At 36.9% G+C, this 12,304-nt stretch overlaps 2 protein-coding genes across 2 annotated transcripts; both read right to left on the bottom strand.

Moving 5' to 3' along the window:
* Positions 1–117: 117 nt before the first annotated feature.
* On the bottom strand, positions 118–1,836 carry LOC103336625 (cinnamoyl-CoA reductase 1-like). The gene is made up of 6 exons (XM_008239690.3): positions 1,589–1,836; positions 1,344–1,516; positions 1,064–1,246; positions 818–980; positions 526–718; positions 118–416 (listed from the first exon to the last, which is right to left on the bottom strand). The coding sequence occupies exons 1-6, from the start codon at positions 1,704–1,706 to the stop codon at positions 281–283; spliced, it is 966 nt and encodes a 321-aa protein (XP_008237912.1). The 5' UTR covers positions 1,707–1,836; the 3' UTR covers positions 118–280.
* Positions 1,837–2,284: 448 nt separating this feature from the next.
* Positions 2,285–5,537, bottom strand: LOC103336626 (cinnamoyl-CoA reductase 1-like). The gene is made up of 6 exons (XM_008239691.2): positions 5,339–5,537; positions 4,684–4,853; positions 4,190–4,375; positions 3,143–3,305; positions 2,759–2,948; positions 2,285–2,596 (listed from the first exon to the last, which is right to left on the bottom strand). The coding sequence occupies exons 1-6, from the start codon at positions 5,454–5,456 to the stop codon at positions 2,464–2,466; spliced, it is 960 nt and encodes a 319-aa protein (XP_008237913.1). The 5' UTR covers positions 5,457–5,537; the 3' UTR covers positions 2,285–2,463.
* Positions 5,538–12,304: the final 6,767 nt, after the last annotated feature.

Genomic DNA, 12,304 nt, shown 5'->3' with positions numbered 1-12,304 from the left:
TAAAGTAATAGGTCTTATTGGAAACCATTGGAATCCTAACACGAGGCGTTATACGCATTTAGTCTACTTGATTTGAAATTTAATTTGACTATAGAAGGATTTAAAAGAGTGCTAGTGTTATATGAAATCTTTTATGATATTATATATTTCTGAGACATCGCTTGTGCAATTCAAAATGAGAGCAGAGATTGCTAAGAATGCTGATGATGATCATAGCAAAATTATTATCTTCTTTGTGCATATGATGATAGGGAAGATACAATAAACATGTGAATTTTTTCTAGTCCACAATTCCAGCCTTCCGGTAGCTTTCAATGGAATCAATGAGAGTTTCCTCCAGAGACCGGAAAGTCCAACCCAACCTCTGCAATTTTTCCGAACTGAGGTGCTCTTTTTCTTCCTCTGTGTGGGTAAGGCTGCCAATACCAATACAGGGGCAAGGCATCTCAGTAAACATCAACATGGATGGTTAAGGCCCACAAACTGAGAAGTGAAGAAAAATACTGGAGGGTTAGAAAAACTTACATCTTGGGATAGCTGTAGTTAGGATATGCAGGCCTCAAGTACTTCTCCACCACCTCCTCTGCACCGATAGCGTGCGATGTGCATAAATATCTCTCTCCGGCCTCAGATCTGTTGTATGCAAGAAGCAGTGCTTCAGCGAAATCACGAGCATCCACCAACGTCCAGTAATTGTATCCCAATGATTCAACCCCACCTACAAACTCACAGCATCAGACTAAGCTTGTTTATTTATTTAAATTTGAAACAAACAAGTATGATATGATATGATATAGAGCTAAGTAGATAGAGATACCTTTTACAGTCCCAACTAGCAGAAGGCTACTGGAAGTCAAATTGGATTGCAAAACTGGCCCCAAAATGAGGGAAGGACAAACAGTTACAACCTCAATTCCATTTCTTTTTCCAAACTCCAAAGCCTGTCTTTCTGCTTCTGTTTTGGAAAGATAGTACCATTTCTGGAGCACAAAATTAATGGTCTGGCTTCAGCATAAAAGTAAGGTTCTTCATCCACCAAATATAAGTCAAAATGGACAATTACCTTGGTCGTTTTAATATATTCAGGAACAGACCAACAGGTTTCGTCCTTGACTTGACCCTTAGGCCAGTCAGGGTTCATAACAACAGCGGCTATGGAGGACACAACAACAACTCTCTTCACTTTGGCTTCGACGCAAGCCTTGAGTACATTAAGCGTTCCCGTTACAGCTGGTTCAAGAAACTCCTGCAAGGAGCAGGACAGATTGAATTATAATAGTAAATAAAAACAGCATAACTTGTATACTTTGAGAAAATTAATTAATTAAATATAATAGTCTTGCCTCAGGATCTGCAACACTATGACCAGCTGGTACAGGACTGGCAACATGGAAGACTCCACTGCATCCTTCAACAGCCGCACGCAGAGAGTCGTAGTCCAACAAATCTGCCTTGAACAGTTTCAAGTTCTCTGATGCTTTCTCAAGCTTGTTCAAGTAAGCATACTTGCTGTCCCCTGCACATCAATACACATCTTTTATAAATTATATATAAAAACCAACTAAGAGAAGAGAAGAAAGAGACTGGCCTGGCTGTCTGACTGTTCCATGAACAACATAGTCCTTTGAGAGAAGAAGGTTAACGACCCAAGAGGCTGCAAATCCTCCAGCCCCAGTCACGCATACCTTTTCTTTCTCACCCGCCATCTATAATCTGTGTATCTATCCGTCTATGTATTATTAGCTGCTGCTATGTCTTCTGGTTTCCCTTCATTCTATCTATGTCTATATCTATATATAATTAGTTAACCCTTTTTTTTCTTTTTTTTTTGGGTCTGAATTTCAACGACCCCCCTTAGTTAATGCATTTCTTGCATTGCGACATTTTGTTTTTTTGATGACACGGGGCCCAAGAGCATTGCGACTTTGTTGCCTTGTTTACTCCGCACACTGGTTTTTTAAATTAATTTTATAAATATTCATGCAAGAATGTACACCATACAAATATAGACAAAATTAGCACTGGAAATAATATGAATTTACAATATGAGAATATAAATAAATCTGACGACAGAACAGGGTTAGACTACTACTACTCGTTAACATCAGAGACGTTTCGCAATAAAAAACCTACGCTTTTCGTATTGTCCCTATTCTTAATTAATCTACAAAACCAAAGGACTTGGTATGTGGTTGTAGCTAGCTGAGCTTTCTTTGTCATCCACTGTTAGCATTGACAATTTGATATGAACCGAAGATTCTGATTGAAACAGTCCAAAGCACTATTTTCCCAACAAACAGAAAAGATAACATAAAAGATATTCAGTATAATGTCATTAGCTAAAGACAGAAAAGTAACATATGTAATAGGGTAGACTCCAAGCTACTTGCAACAAGCCAAACTTTCCTCTTTGTAAGATGGGTTCAGAGCATCTAGTTAGGTAAAGCACGCTCTGATATCTTTTCAATCTAAGATTCCAGCCTCTTTGTAGCTTTCAATAGAGTCAATGAGCGTCTCCTTCAATGGCCGGGCATTCCAACCCAGCCTTTGCAGTTTCTCATAGCTCAACCGCTGCTGTTCTTCTACTTCAATAAAGCTGCCAAAACATACATGTGCACAATCATCAAATTAGTTTTAGGAGAAAATCATAACGACAGGAATCACAGTCAGTTCTACTTTTGGATTGCATGACCATGATGATCAATAAAGTAATATATAGAATTTGAAAAGTCCCTCAAGAATCAACGGGAAACCTTACTTCTTAGGATAATTGTAATCAGGATAAATGCTCCTCAGCTCCTCGACGAGATCTCTTGCCTTGATATGGTGGGCGGTGCATATGTATCTTCCTTCAGCCTCGGGCTTCGCATACGCCAGAAGGACTGCTTGAGCTACATCCCGCACATCAACTATCATTCGGACCTTGTTTTCCAATGACTCATACCCTTCTGCATGGATACATTGCTAAACCCAGTTAATATAGATACCAGAGATAATGAACGGAGGATAAACCTGAAATCTGTTTAATAAAAACCGAAATGGAGCCAAATACATATACTACCCCAACTACCTATCTATACATTTGTAGATTCTAAAGCAATAGAATTAGTTATGCGCCATGTGGTTATGCAAAAGTAAGTACCTTTCAAAAGCTTGATGAGGACCAAGGTGCTTGCATTTACAGTGGACTGCAGAATTGGCCCCAAAATAAGTGTAGGACAAACAGTTACCAAGTCAAGCCCATTTCTTCTTGCAAACTCCAGAGCCTCCCATTCTGCTAAAGTTTTTGAAAGACTATACCAATTCTGGAAAATTAAACAAAGAACTAGACAGTCAACATACAAATGCAAATCACTTGCATTAGAGTGCACAGACAACGCTTCATAATTGTTAAACTGGTAACACATAAGAAAGTGATATACTCACACTAGAATAACTTTAAAGAGTCTGCATAGCTAGACGATAAGATCACACTAATGGATTTGCTTCATTCTAAATTTCTACGATAGTGAAATGGTACTGGATGAAACTATGAGCTAAAGTTGCAGAACTGCTCAAGGCATTGCATCTCATAGGCCTAATAAAAAGCATGATTTCACCATTTTATTAAGTTGTGTTTTTGTAATAAATTTTAGTCTAAATTTGGATTTCAATTAAAAATAGTTTGTCATGATTCTAAAACATACGTAGTTTTAGAATTTTGGTGGTCATTCTCAAAACCTCCTGTTTTTGGTAAGTTCCTTTATTTTTATTTTCCTGTTTTGGTGGGGATTAATGATATTGCTTTAGGATTTCTAATTTTACACATGAGAACTCTAGACACTTATAGTCTATCGACAACAGTCTTTCACTATTATTGACTAAAGAATAGAGTTTCCTTTCTTTTATTCCTATTCTATTGGCATTTGCTCTTGGAATCCTTGGTGAAGAATCAGCAAATCCTAGCATGACCCTAAAGGAAAGTTGTGTATACGTGTTCCTATTTGTTGGTTCTACTGCAAGTCGCGTTGATCACCAAGACCACCATGAGTTCATTGTACAATTAAATATGGGGAGCTGCTATGGCACTCCTAGGTAGTCATCATCATGCACTTGTCCCTAATGAAAAAGATCACAGATTTTCGAGTGTAGGATGCCGAGTTTTGGAGTGCTAATAAAAATTCCCTAAATACATACATTAATTTAATACCTCAGTTTTTCTGCAGTATTCCTTATCCGACCAAGAAGTTTCATCCAACAATTGACCTTCAGACCACCTAGGATTCATGATCACAGCAGCAACAGAGGACACAAAAACAACTCGTTTGACTTTTGCTTCAAGGCATGCTTTAAGTACATTAAGTGTTCCCTTCACGGCAGGTTCAACAACTTCTACCTGGAAAAATAGTACAACAAGATGCAGGATAATATAAGCATTAATTTGGTAAGCATATCTTAGCACATTCAAATTATTTGAGTATGAAGCATGAACGTATACTATACAAGTGAGCAATGGCAATGAAGATAGCAATGGTTGTAAAAATTTTGGCACCCCTTCAGTGCCCTAATCAATGAAATAACTTAGAACCACTTATATGAGCCTCACTAAATGATTTAACTTAGCAACCATAGAAACTGAGTGTAGTAATTAATCTATTGCAAGTGAGATCGAGTATGAAGGGGACGAATTGGAGAGATTATTGCCTCAGGATTTGGCACAGTGGTGGAGGGGACTGGACTAGCAACATGAAACACTCCGTCGCATCCTAGAATCCCTGCACGAAGAGACTCATAGTCCAATAAGTCAGCTTTGAATAGTTGAAGGTTCTCAGATGCCTTGTCAAGTTTTTTCAAGTGGGCGTACTTGTCATTGCCTGCATGCACAATACAATAATGTCACTAATTCCACATTAGTAGAGCAATTTCCAACATTCTTTGCTAGCTAGTGGAGAACAATGCTTGCTGAATCAAGAAATTTATTAATGTTTCCATTGGAACTTGAAACTGATAACAAAATCACCACTTTGTTTTTGTTTAAGCAAGCATCAGATAATGAAAAGAACACCAATTTATTAATTATGAGATGACACGAAATGAAAAGGCATCAGCTTTTAAGGACAAAGTTGGGTCGACCAAAGATGGCAGCCCAAATTTGCCTAATATTTAATCTGCATAAACGAGATCTAGCTTAGCAGAAAATGACAATGAAAATGAAAGCAGATTTATTATATGATGATGGAACAGTAGAGACTTGAGTAACAATCGCATATACAGTGAACATAATTTCTTAGCTAAAGCAAGAAAGAAAGAAAGAGCGGGGAAGGAACGTTGGTTATGAGTGGAATTTGTATATAATTACTGGGATCTCTAACGGTGCCGTGGACAGTGCAATCCTTGGAAAGCAGAAGCTTAACGACCCACGACGCAACGAACCCGCCAGCCCCTGTTACACAGTACCTTCCCTTCTCAACCGCCATTTTTATTCAAACAACTCTCTCTGTTCCCTGTCTCTCTCTCTCTCTCTCTCTCTCAATCTTAACTTAACTGACCCTGAGTCGGTCTGGCTTCTTCTCGAGGGCTTGGAGCCAGACTAAGATTACACGTTGCATATCAAGGGCTTCCAAAGATTACACGTCATTTGATTCTTTCTCTTTTTTTCGTTTTTTTTTTCTTTTCTCTGGTCATCCCAAAATTAGAATGGTTTCAAAAAGTTGACACTGGACCAAAATTTGATCAGAATCTTTGATCGTAGTCAATTTTTCTAATTGAAAATTTTCCTTTGAAATTTCGGCAGGTCTACTTTGTTTTTAGGTTTTTTAGGTTTTAGACATAAAAAAATTTTCACTTTTGGAAAAAGCCAAAGCTTTTTCAAAAAGACAAAAATCGCTCAACTTTCAAATCAAAGACAAATGTATTGGATTCCTTAGAAATCTAAAATAAATAAGGGCATTTTTGTCCATTTTTGCTTCTTTTAAAATTTTTCTCTCTTCTTTTGCTTTTTCTAAAATGTCCCTTTGTTTTTTTATGCTATCTCCAAAATTGTATTTAACTTGTTAAATACTTCTACATCTTTAACTACATTATCAAGAGTTCTCAAAAAAAAAAAAAAAAAAAACCTACATCATCAAGAACAACATATACTTCCAAAGTTCACATAAAAACCAAGGTCCTAAATATCTTGGACAATTCATAAACAAGAGTTCATATGGAAGATGAGAAGAAGATTGGAGCAGATAAGTGTCAGAAATTGGTGAGAAAGTTGAAAAGAGAAAGAAAAGGATTCGAGCAGGAAGCGGTGAAATGGAAATAGGATGGGGTAAAGGGAGAAAGAAAGAGAAAGGTGAGGATAAGTATTTAGAAGGCCATTTGAGGATTATGCGCCAAGATGTTTGAGGATAAGTATTTAAAAGGCCAATCCATTCTTAATACTTCCTCACAGTCCAAGAAGGATGGTTCTTCTACCTGAAAGGGTATTATATATGGTGCCCAACTTTTTGGAAAAGGTATGAATTGGAGAGTTGGCAAGGGTGATACTATTCAGTTTGGATCACTGGCTCCATGAGGGTCCCTTGCTGCACCAAGGAGTGCTCAATGTAGTTGAGCAAGATTGTACAGTGGATAGCTTTTTTTAAAATAGATGGTGAGATATTGATCAATTGAGGGGTGTTGTGACTGAGGAAATTGTACAAAAGATCATTAAAGTTCATGCTTTTTCTAATGCTGTTGTCAAGTCTCGACTCTTAAGTAAACTATGTTCTAAGGCCACTTGGGGGAAGGAATTCCTTGGCATACTGGTTTATCTGGAAGTGGAGGAACCATCAGACTTTTGCTGAGCTTGAGGAGTTGCCTCATTGTCCATAGAAGATTATTCAAGTTGCTGTGAAGGAGTGGCTTCGTTCCGTCAATTGTGTCAAATCCTAATTGCCTCCTCGGATTGTAGCTTTTAAATTAAATGTGGATGGTATTTGTAAGACTTGTTCTGGGGCTATTGGTGCTCGGTGTGTAATGCGTGACTACTTGGGAGATTGGATTGGTGAATTTTTTATTCACTTAAAATAACAATAATCTAATTGAGTAGTCAAAATGTTTCGGATTCAAGTAATTTTTTGCAGATATGATCTTTGAGTGAATTGTTGACGCCCAAAAAATTCAGGGTTGGGCCCAAATAAATTCTTAACCCAGTGCGACACCTTATTAAGAAAAGATTCAGTTCGAAGCACGCGAAATTCGTCATGCACGCTTGCACGAGCCACGACCACGTGTCATGCCAAATAAATATGCCACCGTGCACACTAAGAATTAAAAGAGGCCTATAAAAGGCACCGGCTTTATAAGCCCATGCTAATTATTCTGTCAAGCATCATATCCCTTTTTAAAGGCGACAAAATACAAGCATGCCAAGTGATATGCAATGCCAAGCGAAAATCATTATTATTACACATAGTCACGTTACAGGTTTAAGTGGGCACAAGCCACGCAAATGCCCGGGGCTTACTGAGTGGGTTGTGGTATGGATGGTAACGAGCTTTCATAAGGCCCATTGATGATCCGAGAAATGGAAGTTTTGGGATGCTTGGAAGCCCCAAAACTCAAGCTTATTTCTTGAGCCCAAATATGTGGGTAAGCATAAAAAAGAAAAAAAAAAAACCCAATACTCTAGAGAAAAAAGCCCAATACTTTAGGAAAAATTAATCAATCATCTCAATAAAATAGTCTATCATTTTAGGAAATTAGCCCATTTCCTTAAATGGGTTAACCCATCACCTTAGGAAAGCCTAAGCAACCAAAGAAATATCTATAATCTCCAACACTTAGCTGGAAACAAGAGCCACGATGAAAGCCAAAATATCCATGTATGTAAGCTGCTGGGAGGCTCCAGCACATGGGCAAGAACAAACACCAAGAACACGCAAAGAACCAATGGGTATTAGTGTGCGCAGAGCAGAAGCACCCTTCAAACCAACGCCTTTACCAATTTTTTTCTCCTACCAGCTCTTGTCATGGAAGAGGGAAGGAAAGAAGGTGAGGAGGTAGTCAAAAATAAGAGTTCAACACTGAAGCAGCTGCGGGAAGGCCTTCGAACTCCTACAAATCTTGTCTTTGTGTGTTTGGACAGAGGAAGATTTCACAAAATGGGGTGAATCGAAAGGAAAGAAGAGAAATGAAAGGGGAGACTTGGCAAAATTAGAGAGAAGCCGTTAGGGTTTCTTGGAAAGGAGGAGCTACCAGTGGCTATAAAAAGAGGCATTTCCTTCTCATCAACACAACCACACACACTACTTCACCACTAGCTACAACCCACATCTAGAAAGCAAGCATTATCTCTCATCCTTGAAGCCCTGCAATTGCGTGTCTTATTCATCCTTCTCCTCCCATTTTCTCTTCTTGCAAGCCATTCTAGAGTATAACATAACTTTTGTCAGGCTGCCGGAAAATTACTCAACACACTCATTGTTCTTCCCATCTCTCTCTCTCTTTAACGAATCCTCTCAAAATACCTTTCTCCCCTTACCTTAAACCCATGTTTCTCATAGGAAATCACAACCCTCTCTCTCTTTAATGCTAAACTCATGACTGCTTTGCTTCCATGCCACAAGCCTCTCATGCCAAGCTAAGTATTTATCTGTAAGCGACTGTTAGTTTTGCTGGTGAAGGTAACTAAGGTGCTTCTTAAGGCTCAGCTACCCTTTCGAAGCATTCTTGGGGTCTGAGATTCTTGAACTCAGACCCAGAGGAAATTTTCACACATTTGGCTCTTTACAGAGCCCAGGCTCGTAGTAGCTGCAGGAACAAAAAATCCCCTACAAATATCTAAAAATTAAACGGTTCGGATCATTGAAAAAACAATGTGTGGTGGGCCCTATAAGGGTGTCCCTGAAATAAGCTTATTTAAGAGATCCCTCAATCGAAGCTCACTGTATATATATAATGATTTTTCCACTCCAATTTTATCCACTAACACTCTTTTTTTAGTTATAGAATGGAGTTTAAGTGGATAAAATTGGAGTGGGGAAATCACCACTATATATATATATATATACACACAAACTCTTCTATTGTGGAACACCTTTTGGGGCCAGCGAAAAGTTTTATTTAAATGATCCAAATCGTCTATTTTTCAAGTCTTCACTCATAGATTATCCTTCAAAAAAATTAGATAAATCGGAAAACCATCAAGATAGGTTGTGCCCAACAAAATCGACGAACACAGTACTTTAAAAAAACACTACAATAATAATCATTCAATTAAGTGGTCAAATTATATACATATCCTTTCTATTGAGGGACACCCCCCTACGATTATTATTTTTTCAACGATCCAAACAATTTATTTTTTAAGTCTTCATTTATAGATCATCCTTACAAAATATCAGATAAATTGAAAACCATTAAAGCATTTAGTTGGGACTAACAAAATAGACGAACACTGTGCTTCAAGAAAAGACTATAATGACAACTATCTAATTGAGTGATCACATGATTTCATATTCAAATTATTTTTAGCAGAGATGATATTTGAGTTAATATCTAAAAACTACCATGTTTAAATTATTGAAATACAATGCATGATGGACCCCCTCAAATAAGCTTATTTTAGGAATCCCTCAACTGAAGTTCTCTATATATATATAATATATTTTTAGTTTTTCATGCCAATGGATTAATAATATTTATTTATTTTTATATATTAGTTGTGGGAGCAAATAATTTGGCTTCCAATCACAAAGGTGCGGATAAGAAAAATATCTCCTATATCAATAATTGAGCCCATTTATTTGGCAAATTAATTGATACCAAAAATAGAGATTTTATCTTAAATATGGGATATAATCACCAATTAAAAGATGATACCATCAATTTAGGATATTATCATCAATTAGTGAAAACACGTACCCTTTTTAGTTATTGCCGCATCTTTTTTTAAAGAGCCAATCGAACTAACTTAGGCATCGAAGGGTCTTTGGCCAACACCCTCGGGTGTGGTCTTTTACTTCTATTTATTTTACAGGAATTGAGGAAGAGAAAGAAGGAAACCCAAAAAGTGAAAGATCTATACGCGAATATTCTTCTGTGAGAAATTTACACAAACATTAATAATGAAAAAGGAAAAAATTCAAACTTGGAACATCTCCCCGACAATGAACTAAACGTACACTGAGCTGGATGTTGAGTGAATTATGATTTATTCATGAAGGTAGTAGGTGCGTAACTGTGAGAATGAATTAAGCATGGAGAAGAAATGTGAAAAGTTGATGATGGGGAGGACAAGTTCACGTGTGATTGTGTTGTGGGCCTTGACTTGACAAGATAGGATCCAAATTATTGGTTGGACTATCTGAGCCACTAACTTATCCACGTGGATTTGGGCCATGTGAAAAGATCCATGTCAGCCTTCCTCACCTGTTCTGTTTGCTGAATTCTATTCTAGGTGCCCAGGCCATTTCAGAATTGTTTTTTTTTTTTTCAAATTCAACCTCCAGTGAGCATCTGCTGCATAATTTTGCCTTCTTACCATTTTAAAATGATACCTTGTCCCAAAAAAAAAAAAGAAAGAAGAAGAAGCAAACACTTCACATACAACAGCATCATCAGACTCTTGTTTCTACGATTGATCTCTTGATATGAAAGTGTTAGCTGTATGCCATATTTGATGACTGAGATTGAATTGGATTATGAGTTAGAATTAAATTGCATTGGATTGAAAACGAAAACACTACTCCAATGATGTGCTTGGTACTACGCAAATTAAGGGTCTAGATACATTTAATTGAAATGTACTATTACATGACAGTAGGATTAAACATAATCCAATCCAACTTATAATCCCAATATTTTGGTAGGATTCATAATTTTACTACATTTGGCCCTAGTAAGACTATACATAATCTAATCTATGTTGTCATTAGGTCACCAAACATTTGACTAGAATTATGAATTTTATTCAACTACATAATCCAACTCATCACCAACTACATAATCCAACTCGTCCGGGTCTACAGGCTTTACCTCGATGCCGCGCCAATATTGTCCTAACAAGAAACTTAATAGGGTATTACAATAATAAAATAAAATTTAGAGTAAAGTAATGAAGTGATTATTAGGTTAAGGGATGTTGTCGAGAGAGAGCCGATTTAGATCGGAAGAAAACGACAATGGGGAGCTGGTGTTTGGGACCATGGACTATGGACTATTTCCATAATTTCCATTCCCATCAGCGCTGCTGCTGATAAAGTGATGAGGACAAGCAAAGCATGGGAGGCACACAGTCTGCTCTGCATTATTTTATTGTGATTAATAATTAAACGAAGTTGCTTGCTTATGCTTTTTAATTGATAATTAGGTCATGTGATGCGCCTTGTTTTTGTCCCGGGGGGCCTTTTCTCAACCTTAATTATTATTTTACTTACTTCTGCTCTCCTTCCCTATTAAAAGCCTTTTTAGTGCCTCATCTTCCTTGTTTTATTCATTAATTAACCTTTCATTTTGAACTTTCACAAGGAATTATAGTGGCATGCATATGCCCTTTCTTTTGATTATATTTACAAAAAATTCTACTATGCGGTCATTCGGACGTTATTATTGTGCAGACGTCATATATTTTTTCTACTACCGCTCCTTGCTTTCTTCCTTGTTTATAATGACATTCGCATAGTAATAATTTGCGGACATCCGGATGAGAAAATAAATATATATATAAATACATAACTAATTAAGTAAGCATTGAATGGATGATATGGAGAATGATAAAGTAATCCTAAGCTTGAGTGTGATACTCCAGCTACCCACAAACGAAGGGGAAATTGAACACCTCTAGTTGCTGCTGGTGAACTAGGTTTTTGATGATCAATTATGAATGCATAAAATAATTATAACTTCAGCTAGCTATAGTGTTGGCTGAAATGATGTTTGCCTTTTCTTCATCAGTGGCCTGTGTGGCTCGAGAAGAAAAGGCAAGGGAAAAATAGTAATAATATATTATTCAGAATGAGATTCCAATGTTGATTAATTATCAAGTGATTCTCTTCATGTTAATGCTTTTATTTTATTGTAGTTCACTTTTCATTATACAAGTAGGTTAACTAGTTCTATTTAAAATTAGAGTGACATTCAAGCAATTGAAATTGGAATCTTGTTCCAGACGGCTGAACATGATTGGCTACAAAGTTTATAAGAACACCAGTTCTCCAACTACCATTGAATTATATAAAATAAATAAACAAACAAATAAATAAAATTTGATGGATGGATAAATTATATATGTTTGTCAACTCCAACTGCGCTAATCATTGAAAAGGAATTTAATAAATATTTATTTGTGTATATA

This window comes from Prunus mume, linkage group LG7, assembly GCF_029339155.1.
Source record: "Prunus mume cultivar Tortuosa linkage group LG7, ASM2933915v1, whole genome shotgun sequence".
In the NCBI taxonomy this organism is placed as follows: domain Eukaryota; kingdom Viridiplantae; phylum Streptophyta; class Magnoliopsida; order Rosales; family Rosaceae; genus Prunus; species Prunus mume.
Note: the sequence above shows the minus strand (reverse complement) of the source record. Positions and strands in the feature narration are given on the sequence as shown.

Coding starts and splice junctions, on each gene's coding strand:
- LOC103336625 (XM_008239690.3), bottom strand. CDS start 1,706: ATGGCGGGTGAGAAAGAAAAGGTATGCGTGACTGGGGCTGGAGGATTT. Junction 1,247..1,343: donor ATAGTGTTGCAGATCCTGAG/GCAAGACTATTA, acceptor TGCTCCTTGCAG/GAGTTTCTTGAACCAGCTGT. Junction 719..817: donor GCTAGTTGGGACTGTAAAAG/GTATCTCTATCT, acceptor GTGAGTTTGTAG/GTGGGGTTGAATCATTGGGA.
- LOC103336626 (XM_008239691.2), bottom strand. CDS start 5,456: ATGGCGGTTGAGAAGGGAAGGTACTGTGTAACAGGGGCTGGCGGGTTC. Junction 3,306..4,189: donor AATACTGCAGAAAAACTGAG/GTATTAAATTAA, acceptor TTAATTTTCCAG/AATTGGTATAGTCTTTCAAA. Junction 2,949..3,142: donor CCTCATCAAGCTTTTGAAAG/GTACTTACTTTT, acceptor GTATCCATGCAG/AAGGGTATGAGTCATTGGAA.